General features: G+C 41.4%; 1 protein-coding gene across 1 annotated transcript; it reads right to left on the minus strand.

The window, feature by feature from the left end:
• Positions 1-2672: 2672 nt before the first annotated feature.
• On the minus strand, positions 2673-13716 carry POLR2I (RNA polymerase II subunit I). Its single transcript, XM_053689205.1, has 6 exons — positions 13628-13716; positions 4514-4568; positions 3455-3528; positions 3250-3324; positions 2925-2976; positions 2673-2814 (listed from the first exon to the last, which is right to left on the minus strand). The coding sequence occupies exons 1-6, from the start codon at positions 13684-13686 to the stop codon at positions 2752-2754; spliced, it is 378 nt and encodes a 125-aa protein (XP_053545180.1). The 5' UTR covers positions 13687-13716; the 3' UTR covers positions 2673-2751.
• Positions 13717-24480: the final 10764 nt, after the last annotated feature.

Genomic DNA, 24480 nt, shown 5'->3' on the forward strand with positions numbered 1-24480 from the left:
CTATTTCTTAAGTCTGGAAAATTACATCACAACAAATATTAACTTCTCCAAAGTAGTTTGCTACCCCCCACCTCGAACTCTGCCTTTGAGGTATCTAAAGTGTATGCAACTCCCTCCCACAAGGAATCTAGAGTCTACGCACTTCCCCATGGAGGATCTACAGTCTATGTCCCCTGAGGGTTCTAGAGTATATGTACATATGCCCAGAGGTTGAGGCTATGCACCTCCCCATGCAGAATCTAGATTCACAAGCTGGAACTACAGGGGGCGCGCATGTGTAACAAAATAAAATGATAATTGATAGTGTACCATATGCCAAAAATAAGCAACATGCATACAAACTCCTAAAATCAAAAGTTCCAAGATAAACACATAGGTATACTGGTGTATAAGATTAATTAGAGCAGTGTTTCTCAACAGCCGGGCCGCGGCGGCCCTGCTGGTGGGCCGCGACCCGACATTGCCTCCAGACACTCGCTCTGACAGGCCCGCCTTTACACATCTCCTAAATTTTGGACGGGCCTGTCAGAGTGCCACTGCGCATGTCAGTTTGCGCACTGTGAGCATGTAGTGGCGGGCGGGCGCACTGTGACCGGGTAGAAGCGGCTGGCGGCGTACAGAGCGTGAAGCATCGGCTCACAGGTAAGTAAGCCCACTGACACCAATGACATAATTACGTCTACTGCCACCAATGTATATATTTAGGGCGGCCACTGGACACCAATGTGTATTTGTAAACTGTGTGTGTGTGTGTATATATATATATATATATATATATATATATATATATATATATATATATATATATATATATATATATATATATATATATATATAGATCCCACTGACACCAATGAATTATAAAATATTAACCCACTGTAAACTATATATATGGATCCCACTGACACCAATGAATTATCATATAATTAACCCACTGTTATATATATATATATATATTATAATTATATGATAATTCAGTGGTGTGGGATCCATATATAATATATATAAATAGTTTATAGTAGGTTAATTTTATAATTCATTGGTGTCAGTGGGTGAGGGAGGAGAGAGAGAGAGAAAGAAAGAGAGGGAGGAGAGAGAGAGAGAAAGAGGGAGGAGAGAGAGAGAGAGAGAGAGAGAGGGAGGAGATAGATAGAGACAGAGAGAGAAAGAGAGGGGGGAGGAGAGAGAGAAAGAGAGAGGGGAGGAGAGAGAGAGGGGAGGAGAGAGAGAGGGGAGGAGAGAGAGAGGGGAGGAGAGAGAAAGGGGAGGAGAGAGAAAGAGAGAGGGGGGAAGAGAGAGAGAGAGGGGAGGAGATATATATTTTTTTTTTTTTTCTTCCAAACCTACTGCAACCCACTCCCGATGCTTACCGGGCCCTGGACCGGTCCGGCTAAAACTTACCGGGCCTTGAGGTCACTTAGGTTGAGAACCACTGAATTAGAGAACACGCCCCTTAAGGGTGAGCGTTTTCCTTTAGAGTTTGGGAAGAGCTTTAAAAAGCAGGACTGCTAGTAAGGTGATCTTATGCCTGATGAAACGGCCCTCTTAGTGCCGAGAAACGCGTTGCATTTCAAGGGGGACATTTGGATACCTCTGTTCCGCTACTTGTTTTTTATATTGTTTATAATAAACATTTGTTTTTTAAAAAAACCTTACTTGCTTGTGTTCATTGACTATCAATTGGAACACAAACATTATCCGCATCCTGCACATGTATCCTGATTATTGGGAGAATCCTGATTGGGTGAACTGATACACCCTTCTGAAATCTATCAGTCTACTCCTACCAGCACATAGGTGTGCTCGTCCAGAATGTGAGTACCCTTTTGGCATTGTTAATACACACGCTCTTTTACTCTGGGCTTTCTCGCTTCACTTCCCCACTGCAGCACACGGGGTCCTCCAGGAGTGGGTGAGCTGATACACCCTATAATTCTTCAGCCTGTATCTACCAGCACATTAGGGTGCTCCAGTGATATGCGAGTATCCATTTGGCTCATCTTATATTGAGTCTACACATGAGGCGCCCCTTTGTTCTCTTTTATATACTGCAGAATCTAGATTCTTTGTACATAGCCTGAGAAATTTAGTCAAACTTCCCCATGCAGGATCTACAGTCTATATACCCCGATTACTACAGAGTATATGCACATATCCCAAGAGGATGAGTCTATACAACACTTCATGCAGGATCTACAGTCTATGTACCCCGATTACTACAGAGTATATGCACATATCCCAAGAGGATGAGTCTATACAACACTTCATGCAGGATCTACAGTCTATGTACCCCGATTACTACAGAGTATATGCACATATCCCAAGAGGATGAGTCTATACAACACTTCATGCAGGATCTACAGTCTATGTACCCCGATTACTACAGAGTATATGCACATATCCCAAGAGGATGAGTCTATACAACACTTCATGCAGGATCTACAGTCTATGCACCTCCCCATGTAGGATCTGAAGTCTATGCCCTCTGGATGTTACAGAGTATGAACACATATCCCGAGAGGTTGAATCTATAAACCTCCCCATGCAGGATCTACCGTCTGTACCCCCATACGACTAGAGTTTGAGTCTTAGATCCTGTAGGTGTAAGAGTCTAATGCACCTTCCCCCACAGGATCCAATAACTTTCCTCACAATAGGTGTAAAAATAACACTTATCAAATGTATAAATAAAACCTTTATTATGTCAACACGAAAATAAAATCTACAGCAAGTGAAAGGATGTGTGTGGTGTCATTCAGTCCAGCGGTGCCCGCAGTGTGGCGCAGTACACACATAATACAGTCGCATGGCATCCTGTGAGGGAGAAAAAAACATTATTCCCAGTTATTTATTTCTCTAAACTCAGCACTGGGTGTTCTGTGGCAGGAGGGGTAGGGATAAAGGGGATAAGAGGAAAGTTATACCTCAGCTCGGGCGCTGTGTGACTGGAAGAACACGGCTTCTTTGTGTCCGCACCTGGTGAAACGATGAGGTAGAGAAGGGTTAAAACGTGTAGTGGGTAAGGAAGAGCAGAAGTAGAGAGAGAAAAGATACACGAGTGAGGGGAAAAAAAATACATAATTGCACAGAATAAACAAGGTGCATGGAGGGAGCCGGCAAAAGAGCCATATGACACGCAAGAGGTGATAGACAATATGCATGAGTAGGGGTGATAGAGATATGACCTGCATGAGGCAGGGACACACAGAGAGGAGAAAGGACAGACAAGATGGTGGCCCTGAGACTGACTTGGAGCACGGATGGTCTTCAGTACGCGGTAATGTGGGATCCTGGGATACATCAGCGATGATCTGAGTTAGCTCACTAGGGACAAATAAAAAGTACTGTCACATAGGAACCAACACCGACAACTATCAGCCCCTCACTGCTAAGGTTCACATGATGCACTAGAGGCTAAGTACTAGCGGCGTTACCGCCCAGTCAAATTACTCACTCTACTTCATGCGTGATCTTATTGACGTATATGCAGCTGTTGTCCGCTTCCTGCTGGTAATCACAGTTACGGCACTGCAGAGAAAGAACCAAGAACACAAATTTAAAGCTCATCCCTGATCACAGCTCCTCCCCTAGTCTCCCCTCTTCATTACTGCACCCTCCCCTCCTCTCCCCCCTTCCTTCCTGCATCCCCATCTTCTGCTTGACACCAGCTCCTCTCCCCTCTCTTCCTGCATCCCCTCTTCTGCTTGACACCAGCTCCTCGTCCCCCCCTCTCTTCCTGCACCCTCCTCTCGTCTCCCCCTCCCTTCCTGCAGCCCCCCTCTTCTGCTTGACACCAGCTCCTCCTTTACCCCTCCCTTCCTGAACCCCCTCTTCTGCATGACACCAGCTCCTCCTCAATCCATGCTCCCTTCCAGCTAACCCTAGTTCCTCCTCCAATGCTTCACCTGACATCATCCCCAGTTGCTGCCTCATCCCTCCGCATTTCAGCCCCTCTTCTATTCCTGTCAGTTCACCATGACCCCACTTCCTGCCCCCTCCCTACATAGCACCTTCCTCTGCCCCTCAACTTCACCCGGGTGTGTTTGCCCCACACATTGCCTCAAGCTCATACTCTACACCACAGCACTTGCTGTTCCCTTGTTCTTGAGTGTACCCCCTGCAATTGGTCTAAGATGTTACTCAGCTCTTCCCGGTCTTCACTACAAACCCTCCACTCTTCCTAGCACCAGTTCTTCTAGAGCCTATTCCGACTGCCCTTGGACCTGGCACCTATCACACCTGTCTGATCTTACTGGTTCCACTTCTCATTAGAGATACTCACCCATCGTCTTCACCCTCTAGTCCTATCGACCTCACACTACAACCCTCATATTACCAACAGCTCCCCATTATAGCCCTATTGCTTCTCTACATAGCCACAACACCAATCTCTTCCTGAGCCTCAACTCAAATTCCATCCCCTTCTTGTCTTGTACTCTCCTCTATTCCAAGCTTATCTTTCCCTTACAACTATTTATGTCCCTACTTTTTACAATTAAATACTTTATATTACCGCATAAAGTAGGATCCGGTTTTCCTTGTCCTCTTTAGGATACAACATGTTGTTGCTGCAAGAGAGGCCATAAAATCATTATACATAGAGCAACGATAACCTAAACATAGAAATGACACTAATCAGTAGCAGAACTTCCTCAATGCATCCGTCTGTAATAGGAGCTGTATTTTTATTACTCCCTGAATGTCTTATGTCTCTTTGTATAAGGAGCACCTTTCTTTATCTTGTTTATCTCTGCAAATCCCTTCACTGACTTCCTCTTGCCTCCAAGTTTAAACACAAAATTCTCACTCTGACATACAAAGCCCTCAACTGCACTCCCCCCCCCCCCCCCCATATCTAAGACCTGGTCTCCAGATACTCTCCCTCCCGACCCCTTTGCTATGCTCACAACCTCCTACTCCCTTCCTCTCTTGTTACCTCCTCTCATTCCCGTTTACAGAACTTCTCCAGACTGGCTCCCATCTTGTGGAACTTTCTGCCTCGCTCCACAAGACTCCCCCCTAATTTTGAAAGCTTCAAGCGCTCCCTAAAGACTCCACTGCTCCTTATATTACCTTCTCTATATGCTTACAACCTACACTAACCTTTCTTTATACTAGTTCCTCTCCTCCATTGCTATCCCCTTGAACCCGTCTGATCCCTATAAATATTTCCTTGTATTCTGCCTATGTTTATAGCACTGAGGAATCTGTTGGCGCTCTACAAATAACCGATGATAATAATAAGAGTGACTTAGGAACTAGATGCACCCCCTCTCTCTACTAGGGACTAGATGCACCCCCTCTCTCTACTAGGGACTAGATGCACCCTCTCTCTCTACTAGGGACTAGATGCACCCCCTCTCTCTACTAGGGACTAGATGCACCCCCTCTCTCTACTAGGGACTAGATGCACCCCCTCTCTCTACTAGGGACTAGATGCACCCCCTCTCTCTACTAGGGACTAGATGCACCCCCTCTCTCTACTAGGGACTATATGCACCCCCTCTCTGTACTAGGGACTATATGCATCCCCTCTCTGTACTAGGGACTATATGCACCCCCTCTCTGTACTAGGGACTAGATGCACCCCCTCTCTGTACTAGGGACTAGATGCACCCCCTCTCTGTACTAGGGACTAGATGCACCCCCTCTCTGTACTAGGGACTAGATGCACCCCCTCTCTGTACTAGGGACTAGATGCATCCCCTCTCTGTACTAGGGACTAGATGCATCCCCTCTCTGTACTAGGGACTAGATGCACCCCCTCTCTCTACAAGGGACTAGATGCACCCCCTCTCTCTACTAAGGACTAGATGCACCCCCTCTCTCTACTAAGGACTAGATGCACCCCCTCTCTCTACTAGGGACTAGATGCACCCCCTCTCTCTACTAGGGACTAGATGCACCCCCTCTCTCTACTAGGGACTAGATGCACCCCCTCTCTCTACTAGGGACTAGATGCACCCCCTCTCTCTACTAGGGACTAGATGCACCCCCTCTCTCTACTAGGGACTAGATGCACCCCCTCTCTCTACTAGGGACTAGATGCACCCCCTCTCTCTACTAGGGACTAGATGCATCCCCTCTCTCTACAAGGGACTAGATGCACCCCCTCTCTCTACAAGGGACTAGATGCACCCCCTCTCTCTACAAGGGACTAGATGCACCCCCTCTCTCTACTAGGGACTAGATGCACCCCCTCTCTCTACTAGGGACTAGATGCACCCCCTCTCTCTACTAGGGACTAGATGCACCCCCTCTCTCTACTAGGGACTAGATGCACCCCCTCTCTCTACTAGGGACTAGATGCATCCCCTCTCTCTACTAGGGACTAGATGCACCCCCTCTCTCTACTAGGGACTAGATGCACCCCCTCTCTCTACTAGGGACTAGATGCACCCCCTCTCTCTACTAGGGACTAGATGCACCCCCTCTCTCTACTAGGGACTAGATGCACCCCCTCTCTCTACTAGGGACTAGATGCATCCCCTCTCTCTACTAGGGACTAGATGCAGCCCCTCTCTCTACTAGGGACTAGATGCGCCCCCTCTCTCTACTAGGGACTAGATGCACCCCCTCTCTCTACTAGGGACTAGATGCATCCCCTCTCTCTACTAGGGACTAGATGCACCCCCTCTCTCTACTAGGGACTAGATGCACCCCCTCTCTCTACTAGGGACTAGATGTATCCTCTCTCTGTATTAGGGACTAGATGTATCCTCTCTCTGTATTATGTACTAGATGTATCCTCTCTCTGTATTAGGGACTAGATGTATCCTCTCTCTGTATTAGGGACTAGATGTATCCTCTCTCTGTATTAGGGACTAGATGTATCCTCTCTCTGTATTAGGGACTAGATGTATCCTCTCTCTGTATTATGTACTAGATGTATCCTCTCTCTGTATTATGTACTAGATGTATCCTCTCTCTGTATTATGTACTAGATGCATCCTCTCTCTGTATTATGTACTAGATGCATCCTCTCTCTGTATTAGGGACTAGATGTATCCTCTCTCTGTATTAGGGACTAGATGTATCCTCTCTCTGTATATTAGGGACTAGATGTATCTTCTCTCTGTATTAGGCACTAGATGTATCCTCTCTCTGTATTAGGCACTAGATGTATCCTCTCTCTGTATTAGGCACTAGATGTATCCTCTCTCTGTATTAGGGACTAGATGTATCCTCTCTCTGTATTAGGGACTAGATGTATCCTCTCTCTGTATTAGGGACTAGATGTATCCTCTCTCTGTATTAGGGACTAGATGTATCCTCTCTCTCTGTATTAGGGACTAGATGTATCCTCTCTCTGTATTAGGGACTAGATGTATCCTCTCTCTTTATTAGGGACTAGATGTATCCTCTCTCTGTATTAGGCACTAGATGTATCCTCTCTCTGTATTAGGCACTAGATGTATCCTCTCTCTGTATTAGGCACTAGATGTATCCTCTCTCTGTATTAGGCACTAGATGTATCCTCTCTCTGTATTAGGGACTAGATTGCCTGGTATTTCGGCGCTGGACTGTCATTGGGCAGGGTCAGACTGATATGCTTCAGGATATTTTTTTCTCTGTGAAGGGGCGTAGTGTGCAAAAAGAACTGGCACCCTGAGGAATTCAATAAAAATGAACATGCATGGAAGTTATTCCAGCTTCTGTTCTATCTCATGGAGTGCTGTTCTCTCTCTTTGACTTTTTATGCAAATTATTCTTGGGTCACCCTAAGAGTAATGGGGAAACCAGACGTGGACTCCATGCACACTTGCCCTTAGAGAGATACAACTGCACCTCACTGACGAGGCCCATAGAAGGCCGAAACGATCGTCTGGGGTTGTTGCTTCCCTTGTTCAGAGAAGAATTGCCTGGTATTTCGGCGCTGGACTGTCATTGGGCAGGGTCAGACTGATATGCTTCAGGATATTTTTTTCTCTGTGAAGGGGCGTAGTGTGCAAAAAGAACTGGCACCCTGAGGAATTCAATAAAAATGAACATGCATGGAAGTTATTCCAGCTTCTGTTCTATCTCATGGAGTGCTGTTCTCTCTCTTTGACTTTTTATGCAAATTATTCTTGGGTCACCCTAAGAGTAATGGGGAAACCAGACGTGGACTCCATGCACACTTGCCCTTAGAGAGATACAACTGCACCTCACTGACGAGGCCCATAGAAGGCCGAAACGATCGTCTGGGGTTGTTGCTTCCCTTGTTCAGAGAAGAATTGCCTGGTATTTCGGCGCTGGACTGTCATTGGGCAGGGTCAGACTGATATGCTTCAGGATATTTTTTTCTCTGTGAAGGGGCGTAGTGTGCAAAAAGAACTGGCACCCTGAGGAATTCAATAAAAATGAACATGCATGGAAGTTATTCCAGCTTCTGTTCTATCTCATGGAGTGCTGTTCTCTCTCTTTGACTTTTTATGCAAATTATTCTTGGGTCACCCTAAGAGTAATGGGGAAACCAGACGTGGACTCCATGCACACTTGCCCTTAGAGAGATACAACTGCACCTCACTGACGAGGCCCATAGAAGGCCGAAACGATCGTCTGGGGTTGTTGCTTCCCTTGTTCAGAGAAGAATTGCCTGGTATTTCGGCGCTGGACTGTCATTGGGCAGGGTCAGACTGATATGCTTCAGGATATTTTTTTCTCTGTGAAGGGGCGTAGTGTGCAAAAAGAACTGGCACCCTGAGGAATTCAATAAAAATGAACATGCATGGAAGTTATTCCAGCTTCTGTTCTATCTCATGGAGTGCTGTTCTCTCTCTTTGACTTTTTATGCAAATTATTCTTGGGTCACCCTAAGAGTAATGGGGAAACCAGACGTGGACTCCATGCACACTTGCCCTTAGAGAGATACAACTGCACCTCACTGACGAGGCCCATAGAAGGCCGAAACGATCGTCTGGGGTTGTTGCTTCCCTTGTTCAGAGAAGAATTGCCTGGTATTTCGGCGCTGGACTGTCATTGGGCAGGGTCAGACTGATATGCTTCAGGATATTTTTTTCTCTGTGAAGGGGCGTAGTGTGCAAAAAGAACTGGCACCCTGAGGAATTCAATAAAAATGAACATGCATGGAAGTTATTCCAGCTTCTGTTCTATCTCATGGAGTGCTGTTCTCTCTCTTTGACTAGATGTATCCTCTCTCTGTATTAGGGACTAGATGTATCCTCTCTCTGTATTAGGGACTAGATGTATCCTCTCTCTGTATTAGGGACTAGATGTATCCCCTCTCTGTATTAGGGACTAGATGTATCCTCTCTCTGTATTAGGGACTAGATGTATCCTCTCTCTGTATTAGGGACTAGATGTATCCTCTCTCTGTATTAGGGACTAGATGTATCCTCTCTCTGTATTAGGGACTAGATGTATCCTCTCTCTGTTTTAGGGACTAGATGTATCCTCTCTCTGTATTATGTACTAGATGTATCCTCTCTCTGTATTATGTACTAGATGTATCCTCTCTCTGTATTATGTACTAGATGCATCCTCTCTCTGTATTATGTACTAGATGCATCCTCTCTCTGTATTAGGGAATAGATGTATCCTCTCTCTGTATATTAGGTACTAGATGTATCCTCTCTCTGTATATTAGGCACTAGATGTATCCTCTCTCTGTATTAGGGACTAGATGTATCCTCTCTCTGTATTAGGGACTAGATGTATCCTCTCTCTGTATTAGGGACTAGATGTATCCTCTCTCTGTATTAGGGACTAGATGTATCCTCTCTCTGTATTAGGGACTAGATGTATCCTCTCTCTGTATTAGGGACTAGATGTATCCTCTCTCTGTATTAGGGACTAGATGTATCCTCTCTCTGTATTAGGGACTAGATGTATCCTCTCTCTGTATTAGGGACTAGATGTATCCTCTCTCTGTATTAGGGACTAGATGTATCCTCTCTCTGTATTAGGGACTAGATGTATCCTCTCTCTGTATTAAGGCCTAGATGTATCCTCTCTCTCTGTATTAGGGCCTAGATGTATCCTCTCTCTCTGTATTAGGCACTAGATGTATCCTCTCTCTCTCTGTATTAGGGACTAGATGTATCCTCTCTGCATTAGGGACTAGATGTATCCTCTCTCTGTATTAGGGAATAGATGTATCCTCTCTCTGTATTAGGGAATAGATGTATCCTCCCAGTATTAGGGACTAGATGTATCCTCTCTCTGTATTAGGCACTAGATGTATCCTCTCTCTGTATTAGGGACTAGATGTATCCTCTCTCTGTATTAGGGACTAGATGTATCCTCTCTCTGTATTAGGGACTAGATGTATCCTCTCTCTGTATTAGGGACTAGATGTATCCTCTCTCTGTATTAGGGACTAGATGTATCCTCTCTCTGTATTAGGGACTAGATGTATCCTCTCTCTGTATTAGGGACTAGATGTATCCTCTCTCTGCATTAGGGACTAGATGTATCCTCTCTCTGTATTAGGGACTAGATGTATCCTCTCTCTGTATTAGGGACTAGATGTATCCTCTCTCTGTATTAGGGACTAGATGTATCCTCTCTCTGTATTAGGGACTAGATGTATCCTCTCTCTGTATTAGGGAATAGATGTATCCTCTCTCTGTATTAGGGAATAGATGTATCCTCCCAGTATTAGGGACTAGATGTATGCTCTCTCTGTATTAGGCACTAGATGTATCCTCTCTCTGTATTAGGGACTAGATGTATCCTCTCTCTGTATTAGGGACTAGATGTATCCTCTCTCTGTATTAGGGACTAGATGTATCCTCTCTCTGTATTAGGGACTAGATGTATCCTCTCTCTGTATTAGGGACTAGATGTATCCTCTCTCTGTATTAGGGACTAGATGTATCCTCTCTCTGTATTAGGGACTAGATGTATCCTCTCTCTGTATTAGGGACTAGATGTATCCTCTCTCTGTATTAGGGACTAGATGCATCCTCTCTCTGTATTAGGGACTAGATGTATCCCCTCTCTGTATTAGGGACTAGATGTATCCTCTCTCTGTATTAGGGACTAGATGTATCCTCTCTCTGTATTAGGCACTAGATGTATCCTCTCTCAGTATTAGGGACTAGATGTAGCCTCTCTCTGTATTAGGGACTAGATGTAGCCTCTCTCTGTATTAGGGACTAGATGTAGCCTCTCTGCATTAGGTACTAGATGTATCCTCTCTCTGCGTTAGGGACTAGATGTATCCTCTCTCTGTATTAGGGACTAGATGTATCCTCTCTCTGTATTAGGGACTAGATGTATCCTCTCTCTGTATTAGGGACTAGATGTATCCTCTCTCTGTATTATGTACTAGATGTATCCTCTCTGTATTATGTACTAGATGTATCCTCTCTGTATTAGGGACTAGATGTATCCTCTCTCTGTATTAGGGACTAGATGTATCCTCTCTGTATTAGGGACTAGATGTATCCTCTCTCTGTATTAGGGACTAGATGTATCCTCTCTCTGTATTAGGCACTAGATGTATCCTCCCAGTATTAGGGACTAGATGTATCCTCTCTCTGTATTAGGCACTAGATGTATCCTCTCTCTGTATTAGGCACTAGATGTATCCTCTCTCTGTATTAGGGACTAGATGTATCCTCTCTCTGTATTAGGGACTAGATGTATCCTCTCTCTGTATTAGGGACTAGATGTATCCTCTCTCTGTATTAGGGACTAGATGTATCCTCTCTCTGTATTAGGGACTAGATGTATCCTCTCTCTGTATTAGGGACTAGATGTATCCTCTCTCTGTATATTAGGGACTAGATGTATCCTCTCTCTGTATTAGGGACTAGATGTATCCTCTCTCTGTATTAGGGACTAGATGTATCCTCTCTCTGTATTAGGGACTAGATGTATCCTCTCTCTGTATTAGGGACTAGATGTATCCTCTCTCTGTATTAGGGACTAGATGCATCCTCTCTCTGTATTAGGGACTAGATGTATCCCCTCTCTGTATTAGGGACTAGATGTATCCTCTCTCTGTATTAGGCACTAGATGTATCCTCTCTCTGTATTATGTACTAGATGTATCCTCTCTCTGTATTATGTACTAGATGTATCCTCTCTCTGTATTAGGGACTAGATGTATCCTCTCTCTGTATTAGGGACTAGATGTATCCTCTCTCTGTATTAGGGACTAGATGTATCCTCTCTCTGTATTAGGGACTAGATGTATCCTCTCTCTGTATTAGGGACTAGATGTATCCTCTCTCTGTATTAGGGACTAGATGTAACCTCTCTCTGTATTATGTACTAGATGTATCCTCTCTCTGTATTAGGGACTAGATGTATCCTCTCTCTGTATTAGGGACTAGATGTATCCTCTCTCTGTATTAGGGACTAGATGTATCCTCTCTCTGTATTAGGGACTAGATGTATCCTCTCTCTGTATTAGGGACTAGATGTATCCTCTCTCTGTATTATGTACTAGATGTATCCTCTCTCTGTATTATGTACTAGATGTATCCTCTCTCTGTATTATGTACTAGATGTATCCTCTCTCTGTATTATGTACTAGATGTATCCTCTCTCTGTATTATGTACTAGATGTATCCTCTCTCTGTATTATGTACTAGATGTATCCTCTCTCTATATTAGGGACTAGATGTATCCTCTCTGTATTATGTACTAGATGTATCCTCTCTGTATTAGGGACTAGATGTATCCTCTCTCTGTATTAGGGACTAGATGTATCCTCTCTCTGTATTAGGGACTAGATGTATCCTCTCTCTGTATTAGGGACTAGATGTATCCTCTCTCTGTATTAGGGACTAGATGTATCCTCTCTCTGTATTAGGGACTAGATGTATCCTCTCTCTGTATTAGGGACTAGATGCATCCTCTCTCTGTATTAGGGACTAGATGCATCCTCTCTCTGTATTAGGGACTAGATGTATCCTCTCTCTGTATTAGGGACTAGATGTATCCTCTCTCTGTATTAGGGACTAGATGTATCCTCTCTCTGTATTAGGGACTAGATGTATCCTCTCTCTGTATTAGGGACTAGATGTATCCTCTCTCTGTATTAGGGACTAGATGTATCCTCTCTCTGTATTAGGGACTAGATGTATCCTCTCTCTGTATTAGGGACTAGATGTATCCTCTCTGTATTAGGGACTAGATGTATCCTCTCTCTGTATTAGGGACTAGATGTATCCTCTCTCTGTATTAGGGACTAGATGTATCCTCTCTCTGTATTAGGGACTAGATGTATCCTCTCTCTGTATTAGGGACTAGATGTATCCTCTCTCTGTATTAGGGACTAGATGTATCCTCTCTCTGTATTAGGGACTAGATGTATCCTCTCTGTATTAGGGACTAGATGTATCCTCTCTCTGTATTAGGGACTAGATGCATCCTCTCTCTGTATTAGGGACTAGTTTTATCCTCTCTGTATTAGGGACTAGATGTATCCTCTCTCTGTATTAGGGACTAGATGTATCCTCCCAGTATTAGGGACTAGTTTTATCCTCTCTGTATTAGTGATCCTCTTTATCCTCTGTATTAGCGACTCTGTTAACAATCTGAGTACATTAGTGTCTATGAACTTGCTTCAGTCCTATACACATTACAGCAATAGACAAAGCGACTAGTCACGTGACTTAGGGGTTACTGGCACAACTACTGATCACCATATTATTGTTTCTGCTCTCACCATTCCTGACAAAACCGGATCCCCACGAATCCCTGCTCGTACGAACCGTCCGCTTCCATGACCGGAAATATGCACTCTGGCGCACAGGAATGGCGTCACCCAACACCACACGCCCACCTTGCGGTTTTAGTCACGCCCACTAAACTACCATTGGACAATATGCCTAGGCTTTGCCTAAAAGCCACGCCCCTAGTAGATATTAACTAGATAACCACGCCCTCCTTTAGAAGATTGGTGGATGCTTCCAAAGCGCCCAATGCTATAGAGGTGCGCGCTATAACCACACCTACTGTAGGCGGGACACCATTTACAAACGCTTGCGTTTAACCACGCCCATTATGTTTTGTAATATCGTATCTTTATTAACATATGTGTGAACACAACAGTAGATGATGTCACGTGATATTATGTAATTTGGGCGGGACACCATTTGTTTATGTGACTAATATAATATCTGTCAGTGCTGCACATTTATTAATAGAACTGGTGATGAAACACCTGTGTTTATCAGAAAACAGGTGTAAAACAGGTTTCCCTCCAATGTGTTTACAGTGACTTGCAGAGTATGAAATGTATCAGAAACTGCTCCTTTTAGGTTTATTTTTGTATATGAAACAGCTGTTTCTGTGCATTTAAACCACAACTCTTTAAAATGAACAGAACATTTTTGTATATGAAATAGCTGTTTCTGATAACCAATTATATGGGCTGAGCTTATATGGAGAGCAGACCTCTATTTATTTTGTATATTAAATAGCTGTTTCTAATAACAAATGTTCATTTAAACAACAACATGTGCTGAGTTTATACGGAGAGCAGACCTCTTTATTTATTTTTGTATATGCAATAGCTGTTTCTGATAACCAATTACATAGCCTGAGCTTATCTGAGTGCAGGCCTCATATATTTATTTTGATATGAAATAGCTGTTTCTGTTCATTTAAACCACAACCCATTAAACTGAGCAGAGCATTTAGGGAGAGCAGACCTCTTTATTTATTTTTGTATATGAAATAGCTGTTTCTGTTCATTTAAACCACAACCCATTAAACTGAACAGAGCATTTAGGGAGTGCAGACCTCCTTATCTGTCTATTTATTGTTGTATATGAAATAGCTGTATCTGCTAATTAAAACCACAACTCAATAACATGGGCAGAGCTTTTATGACCCATAGAAACCCATCTGACAATATCCGTTTAATTCTCCTACTATTAGAATTTCACTCAACTTTTAGTAAACGGAATAAGACTAAGAGGCCTATCTATCAAGCCGTTAACTATGCTGCATTCGCCAGGACCAATACGCTCGCCTAACATCGCGGCCGCGGACCTGAATACGATCTCCATATTTATAAAAAAAGCTGTCAAAAAGCTGTGCACCAAGGACTAACAGTCATCGATCTCGCTGCTATTCTGCTTTTTTCCAACTTTATTTATACCCTGTCACTAAACACCGCCACTATATTAAAATGTTTAACCCCTATCCCGCTGCTCCCGGACCCCACCGCAACTAAATAAATGTATTAACCCCCATCCCGCTGCTCCCGGAGCCTACTGCAACTCTAATAAAGTTACTAACCCCTATCCCTCCGCTCCGGGAGCCCACCGCAACTCTAAGAAATGTATTAACCCCTATCCGCCCGCTCCCGGACCCCTCCGCAACTAAATAAATGTATTAACCCTTAAACCCCTGGCCTCCCACATCGCTACCACTTACTAAACCTATTATAATAGGTTTACATTAAACTATATTAAACTAATAATTAACCTACCCTAACTATTATACTAAAATTACATACCCCCCAACTGTCCCGGGTTGCTAGCCATCTGTCCCGCATTGCCCCATGCATTTAGAATTTTTTTTAAATTCTATTGGGCACATACTCAGAAGCAGCTGGCTTTTCTCTCCCAGGGTATATACCTGTTAGTTTCCTTGTGGAAAAGTAATGGTGTGTGGGTCAAGCAGGAGTAGGAAGTCTGTATACCCTCTGACCTCAGGTAATGGTGACCTCTAACCCCTGGTAGTGATTACGTCTAACCCCTGGTGATAATACTAGCATGCCTTCAGTTTTATACGATGAGCAGTGCTAAGGGTAACGAACAGTGGCAGCCTCAGACTGCCAGCTAATGTGCTTGCCAACCCCAGGACCCATATAATGAGTTACAGATACCCATATATGATGTAGTGTGTGTGTGTGTGTCTATCTGTATCTATAAGTGTGTATGTGTGTGTATCTGCATGTATATGTGTAAGCTGTGTAGTGTGTGTATCTGTATGTATAAGTGTGTGTGTATCTGCATGTATAAGTGTGTGTGTATCTGTATGTATAAGTGTATGCTATGTAGTGTGTGTGTCTGCATGTATAAGTGTAAGCTATGAAGTGTGTGTATCTGCATGTATAAATGTATGCTGTGTAGTGTGTGTGTATATATGCATGTGTAAGTGTAAACTATTTAGTGTGTGTGTGTATATGTATGTATAAGTGTAAGCTGTGTGTGTGTGTGTATCTGCATGTATAAGTGTAAGCTATGTAGTGTGTGTGTATATATGCATGTATAAGTGTAAGCTGTGTGTGTGTGTATCTGCATGTATAAGTGTAAGCTATGTAGTGTGTGTGTGTATCTGCATGCATAAGTGTATGCTATGTAGTGTGTGTGTGTGTATCTGCATGTATAAGTGTAAGCTATGTAGTGTGTGTGTGTATCTGCATGTATAAGTGTAAGCTATGTAGTGTGTGTGTGTATCTGCATGTATAAGTGTAAGCTATGTAGTGTGTGTGTGTATCTGCATGTATAAGTGTAAGCTATGTAGTGTGTGTGTGTATCTGCATGCATAAGTGTATGCTATGTAGTGTGTGTGTATCTGTATGTGTAAGTGTGTGTATCTGCATGTATAAGTGTATGCTATGTAGTGTGTGTGTATCTGTATGTATAAGTGTATGCTATGTAGTGTGTGTGTATCTGCCTGTATAAGTGTTTGATATGAAGTGTGTGTCTGCATGTGTAACAGTATGCAATGTAGTGTGTGTGTATCTGCATGTGTAAGTGTATGCTATGTAGTGTGTGTGCATGTGCATATGTAAGTGTATGCTATGTAGTGTGTGTTGTCAGAGTATATGAATATTGTGATGAATATTACATATGTGTACATATATATGTATATATATATGTATATTTTATACACTGTATATGTTAGATGAGACCTCAGGATTAATTGAACATGAGTTTGTTGAACACAGCTTCTAATACACGTCTATCAGGATTGACGATCAGCAGAGCCTTTTGAAGCACGACCCCTGTAGTGTAAAACACACAAACATTTATTTTCTAAAGGAAATAGCTCAGTGACCCTATTCATTTGACTATATATGCAGAGTTCTATAACTTCAGAACATTTGGTGAGGTGAGAAAAGAATGTGTTCAAGGACCCCTTTGGAATTTGACACGTGTGATAACAACAGTTCTATCTCACTGAATCTCTGATATTTGAAGACGTACTGCAGACCCCCATCTTGGGGGAAGGTGACACAAATAAAATTAAATACATTTTGCAAGGGGAACAATGCCAGTTTTCCATGTATGTTTAGAATGATTCATGATATATATATTGAAATTAAGCACATTGTATTAAATAGATAATTGCTGCAGGGGATATTTATATAGGAAATAAATTCAGATATACATAGAAATGATATATATGTTTTGAAAACATAAAAGATCTTACTTAGCCTCTGTGTTTTTAAGAATATAAATAAATACTTATGGACCATAGACATATGAATGCTTGGATCATCTCTAATAATTATTTCTATTTTTATTGCAGACAACCATTGGTCATGAGCATCAATCTATGCACTTAGAAAGAGACGGAATGCCTGCATGAAATGAATTAAGTCATATCATATAAACGTGCAAATAAATGTTTATAAAGTTTCACATACATCTTTTAAAATATAGTGAGATGAAAATATGGAAGTTACTTTGATGTGATATGACTATGAGATATATATTTGATGTGATATGACTATGAAATATAAATTATTTTAATATAATGCTAGATGTATTTGATGTTTCATATCAAAATGATCAGAAAATTCATTAAGATATAACTTATCCAAAACAAATATTGTGAATAGTTGTTGCAGTAAATTATGATAAAATGAATAACCATTTAATAGAAATACTGATTTAAGTTGATTCAAATGTTGCTATGTATGTTTGTAATGATGCCACCCAGTGTTGCCATGAGAGAACTACAGCCAGAAAGCTTTTTGGCTGTTGGAAATGGGATATTCAGATTATCCAATAGAGGGACAAGGTTTCGAAGGGCCACCCATATTTCACACCAATGATTAAACTATATAGTGGATGCAGAAGGAAGAAGAGGGACACTGGCTGCAAAGTTTTGTAACTGTGACTGAAACTGTTTTGCGTGGGACACAGTCAAACTATAAAAACAAAGTGGGCCATACTCTCCTATTCCATTGCAATTACACTTATTTTATATGAGGTGTGAAAAATCTTGAAGTTGGATCTCATTTTGGTAACGTATATATATAGAGTATAAGAAAAGGGCTGCTAATTACATGTGATATTTTAAAGTCACTGCAGTTTAAAGATACAGTTTTCTGGGTTTTGTAAGATAAGTCATATGCATAGCCTTTACAGTTAATAGATTTAAAGAGCAGATTATACTTTTAAATCTGTATCTGATTTGCTAAGTAAATCATCTGTGCAAGTTCTGATATTGTAAGTTAATTCTGTATTAAGATAAATTGCAGTTAAATAGCAGAATATATATATATTATCCTATTGTTGAAAGAGCACAGTTTAGATTGGATGTTAAAGGTTTTAGTCCCATTGTATTAAATAAACAAGGCTGAATTGTGAAGGTATATTTTTCTGGGTTTTGTAAGAAGGATAGCATATTTTAAGAGTTGGTTTTAACGCATATTAATTTTGTTTCATTTCCTTTTATTGCGAATATACTTCAATATGTTTATGGATATTAACTAAATAAAAGAATTCAGATATTTATATTGATTGTGTGGTCTAGTAGATGCATGGTTGATTGGGGTTTCAATTTTTAAGGAAAATTAATATAGGATTGTGTTTATAACCCTGCCATAAACTGATATATTATTTGGATAGCACTACTAAGATTTTCATAAATATACTGACAGTGTGCATGTGTAAGTGTATGCTATGTAGTGTGTGTGTGTGTATCTGCCTGTATAAGTGTATGCTATGTAGTGTATGTGTATCTGCATGTGTAAGTGTATGCTATGTAGTGTGTGTGTATCTGCATGTGTAAGTGTATGCTATGTAGTGTGTGTGTATCTGCATGTGTAAGTGTATGCTATGTAGTGTGTGTGTGTGCATGTGTAAGTGCATGCTATGTAGTGTGTGTGTGTATCTGCCTGTATAAGTGTATGCTATGTAGTGTGTGTGTATCTGCATGGTTTAAGTGTATGCTATGTAGTGTGTGTGTATCTGCATGTATAAGTGTATGCTATGTTGTGTGTGTGTATCTGCATGTATAAGTGTATGCTATGTAGTGTGTGTGTATCTGCATGTATAAGTGTATGCTATGTAGTGTGTGTGTATCTGCATGTATAAGTGTATGCTATGTAGTGTGTGTGTATCTGCATGTGTAAGTGTATGCTATGTAGTGTGTGTGTATCTGCATGGTTTAAGTGTATGCTATGTAGTGTGTGTGTTTGTGCATGTATAAGTGTATGCTATGTGGTGTGTTATTGTGCATTTTTGCTAACTTTAAAGGCTAGAATCTAGAATATTAATGAGGAAAGCAGAGAGTAGTTTTAAAGAATCTATTATTAAAGATCCAATTAAGATAAAAATATTTAGCACTGTCTCTGCAAAGGTTAATTAAATACAGAGCTCACATAGATATACCAGTGGTTTGAGCTTGTGTTTGATTTGCTGCCTAAGAGTATTAAAAGATATGACTTTATTTAGAATTTTATTTATATTACTTTGGTCTTATGATTTTTTAAGCCCCGCCCCCGCTCCTGCCCACTACATTTCAAATTTTTGCCACGGGGGGGGGGTCCCTCTTTTCAAGTTATTTAAATCTACAATACAGAATTACTAAGTTACAGAAAATAAAAAACACTAAGTTACACAAAATAAAAAATAAATGATCAAATATTTAAACTAATTACACCTAATCTAATAGCCCTATCAAAATAATTGATTGTAATAGCCAATAGAATGCGAGCTAAATCCTATTGGCTGATTGGATCAGCCAATAGGATGAAAGCTCAATCCTATCGGCTGATTGCAACAGCCAATAGGATTTTTTCCACCTTAATTCCTACTGGCTGATAGAATTCTATCAGCCAATCGGAATGTAAGGGACGCCATCTTGGATGACATCATTTAAAGGGAAACTTCATTCTGCAACAGACGTAATAAGAAGAGGATGCTCCGCGCCGGATGTCTTGAAGATGGAGCTGCTCCGCGCCGGATGGATGAAGATAGAAGATGCCGTCTGGATGAAGACTTCTGCCCGGTTGGATGAAGACTTCGGCCCGCTTGGATAAAGATTTCTGCCGGCTTCGCTGAGGACTTCTGCCGCTTGGATGAGGATGGATGTCCGGTCTTCGAAAACTGTAAGGGGATCTTCGGGGGTTAGTGTTAGATTTTTTAAGGGTTTATTGGGTGGGTTTTAGTTTTACGTTAGGGACTTTGGGCTGAAAAAGAGCTAAATGCCCTTTTAAGGGCAATGCCCATCCAAATGCCCTTTTCAGGGCAATGAGGAGCTTAGGTTTTTTTAGATAGGTTTTTATTTGGGGGGTTTGTTTGTGTGGGTTTTACTGTTGGGTGGGGGGTGTTTGTATTTTATTTTACAGGTAAAAGAGCTGATTTCTTTGGGGCAATGCCCCGCAAAAGGCCTTTTTAAGGGCCAATGGTAGTTTATTGTAGGCTAGGGTTTTTTTATTTTGGGGGGGATTTTTTATTTTGATAGGGCTATTAGATTAGGTGTAATTAGTTTAAATATTTGATCATTTATTTTTTATTTTGTGTAACTTAGTTGTTATTTTTTTGTAACTTAGTAATTCTTTATTGTAGATTTTAATAACTTGAGTAGGGTTAGGTTTTTAAATATGTAATATAGTTAATTTAATTGTTAGTTTAATGTAATTTTAGTATAATAGTTACGGTAGGTTAATTATTAGTTTTATATAGTTTATTTTCATTCTAAAGATAAGTTTAAATTTATTATAAGAAAGAGATGAGTTAATATTTAATGTAAAGTTAGCGGGTTGTTAGGTTTAGGGGTTAATAGCTTAATTTAGTTTATGGCGATGTGGGGGGCTGGCGGTTTAGGGGTTAATAGGTTTAGCTAGTGGTAGTGATGTGGGAGGCCAGGGGTTTAGGGGTTAATACATTTATTTAGTTGCGGATGGATCTGGGAGCAGCGGAATAGGGGTTAACAACTTTATTGGAGTTGCGGTGGGCTCTGGGAGCGGAGGGATAGGGGTTAATACTTTTATTTAGTTGAGGCGGGGTCCGGGAGCGGCGGGATAGGGGGTAATACATTTATTTAGTTGCGGCAGATTAGGGGTGTTTAGACTCGGGGCTTATGTTAGGGTGTTAGGTGTAAACGTAACTTTTATTCTCCCATAGAAATCAATGGGATATCTGGCAGCATTGAACATAAGCTTTCGCTGCTTTCAGACTCCATTGATTCCTATGGCATCTGCGGCCTCCAGGGTGGCGGATTGAAAATCAGGTACGCTGGGCCGGAATAGTGGTGAGCGTGCCTGTTAAGAAAGTTGATAAATGGCAAAAGTTGTCAGATAGTGCCAAATTTGTTTTCGGAACATCTGTAATGACGTAAGCATCGATCTGTGTCGGATGTTACGTCACAAATTTCAACTTTTGCCGGTCTTTAGGCTTTGATAAATGGGTCGAATCAGGCTCGCCAAAATTACGCTGCGGAATTCCAGCGTATTTGCAGTTGACGGCTTGATAAATATCCCTCAATATCTAAGCACGACTCCGCTATTCTTTCTGTTGACGCTCAAAAAGCGTTTGACTCAATTACGTGGGATCACCTATTTTTTACTATGAGTCAATATGGGTTTACAGATCAATTTAAACTGTATTAGGTCTATATATGCAAAAGCTTCCTCTATGATATTTATAAATAGATCTCTTACAGATTCTTTTCCTATGGCCAAGGGGACGCGTCAGGGTTGCCCGATTTCCCCGCTACTCTTCAATCTCACTATTGAACCTTTGGCTTTAATTCTCGGGAGGGAACTAAACGGGATACCTCTTGGAGGTAAACTACTTAAGCTGCTGTTGTACGCAGATGATCTGCTTCTATTTCTAAATAATACGCAAACAGAAATCCCCTTGATTTTAGATTTAGTTTCAGGCTTTGGCTCCTTTTCTAGGTACAAAGTCAATGGGGCCTATTTATCACGCTCTGTATGGAGCTTGATACCCTGTGTTTCTGGCGAGCCTCAGGCTTGCCAGAAACACAAGTTAGGAAGCAGTGGTCTAAAGACCGCCGCTCCATAACCTGTCCGCCTGCTCTAAGGCGGCCGACAGACATCGCCAGAAATCAGCCAGATCGAATACGATCGGGTTGATTGACACCCCCTGCTAGCGATATTGCACCCCCCTGCAGGGGGCGGTATTGTATCAGCAGTTCACAAGAACTGCTGGTGTAATGATAAATACCGAGAACGTATGCTGTCAGAATTTATCAATGGGCAGCGGACATGATCCGCAATATTGGATCATGTTGCTCGCACAATGATAATTCAGCCCCAATGCCTCTAAATCAGAAATATTATGGATTAAGAGATTAACACATGATAATACTCCTCTCCCCTTTAAAAGTGCTGTAGAATTTATTACGTATCTCGGGATAAAAATTGGTGTAAACCCCGCAAGTTGGTACAAACTAAATTACCCCCCCCATATGTGAAAATTAAGCAAAAGCTGACAAATTAGGCTAACCTACCCCTATCAATTACTGCAAAAATGAATCTAATTAAAATGATTGTCTTACCTAAGCTCTTATATCTAATGCAGAACATTCCTAGTCTCCTAACTAAAAAAGACATTAAGCTCCTCAATAATTCTTTTAGGATATTCCTTTGGGGGACTGGTAGAAGACGTGTTGCTAAAACTAGCCCAACTTAGACAGTTTGGGGGTTTAGCACTGCCTGTATTATCCATCTACAATAGTGTTTGCTTAGCTAAAGTAGCAATGGACTGGCTTACTGGAGGGGACTACATTGCTCATTTGGAAGCTAAACAAAATTTGGCGTATCCCTTCTCTCTATCTGCCCTACTATACTGCCCCAATAAGTTTATTCCCAACAAAATCAAGAAAAGGTATTCTATATACCATACTATTAAAGCCTGGCAGTCAATTAGGTCTACTTTAAAAATCAATCCTTACATTTCTGATTTATTGCCTATTGCTGGTAATCCCCGATTTATTGGGGGTCTTTATAATAAACTGTTTTCCAAATGGGCTAACGATGGGCTGATATATTTATGGCAACTCAATGTAATTGACTCGCCCAGAGTATTTACTTTTGATACTTTAAAAGACCGTTATGGTCTTAGGAACACAGATTTTTACGCCTATCTACAAGGGCGTCATTGGTTTTTTGAAATCACTAAAGACTTTAATATGGTTTGGTCACATACAGATATAACAATGGGTTTGTCTCTCTTTAAAATGGCAAAGCACTCTATTATGTTCTGGTATAGGATGCTACTCGCCATAACTGGTGAGCTTAATGTTCTCAATATATGCTTAAAATGGCAAAGCACTCTGTTAAGTTCTGGTATAGGATGCTACTCCACATAACTGGTGAGCTTAATGTTCTCAATATATGCTTAAAATGGCAAAGCACTCTATTATGTTCTGGTATAGGATGCTACTCGCCATAACTGGTGAGCTTAATGTTCTCAATATATGCTTAAAATGGCAAAGCACTCTATTATGTTCTGGTATAGGATGCTACTCCACATAACTGGTGAGCTTAATGTTCTCAATATATGCTTAAAATGGCAAAGCACTCTATTATGTTCTGGTATAGGATGCTACTCCACATAACTGGTGAGCTTAATGTTCTCAATATATGCTTAAAATGGCAAAGCACTCTATTATGTTCTGGTATAGGATGCTACTCCACATAACTGGTGAGCTTAATGTTCTCAATATATGCTTAAAATGGCAAAGCACTCTATTATGTTCTGGTATATGATGCTACTCACCATAACTGGTGAGCTTAATGTTCTCAATATATGCTTAAAATGGCAAAGCACTCTGTTAAGTTCTGGTATAGGATGCTACTCGCCATAACTGGTGAGCTTAATGTTCTCAATATATGCTTAAAATGGCAAAGCACTCTATTATGTTCTGGTATATGATGCTACTCGCCATAACTGGTGAGCTTAATGTTCTCAATATATGCTTAAAATGGCAAAGCACTCTATTATGTTCTGGTATATGATGCTACTCACCATAACTGGTGAGCTTAATGTTCTCAATATATGCTTAAAATGGCAAAGCACTCTATTATGTTCTGGTATAGGATGCTACTCACCATAACTGGTGAGCTTAATGTTCTCAATATATGCTTAAAATGGCAAAGCACTCTATTATGTTCTGGTATAGGATGCTACTCGCCATAACTGGTGAGCTTAATGTTCTCAATATATGCTTAAAATGGCAAAGCACTCTATTATGTTCTGGTATATGATGCTACTCGCCATAACTGGTGAGCTTAATGTTCTCAATATATGCTTAAAATGGCAAAGCACTCTATTATGTTCTGGTATATGATGCTAC

Source organism: Bombina bombina, chromosome 7, assembly GCF_027579735.1.
Source record: "Bombina bombina isolate aBomBom1 chromosome 7, aBomBom1.pri, whole genome shotgun sequence".
NCBI lineage: Eukaryota > Metazoa > Chordata > Amphibia > Anura > Bombinatoridae > Bombina > Bombina bombina.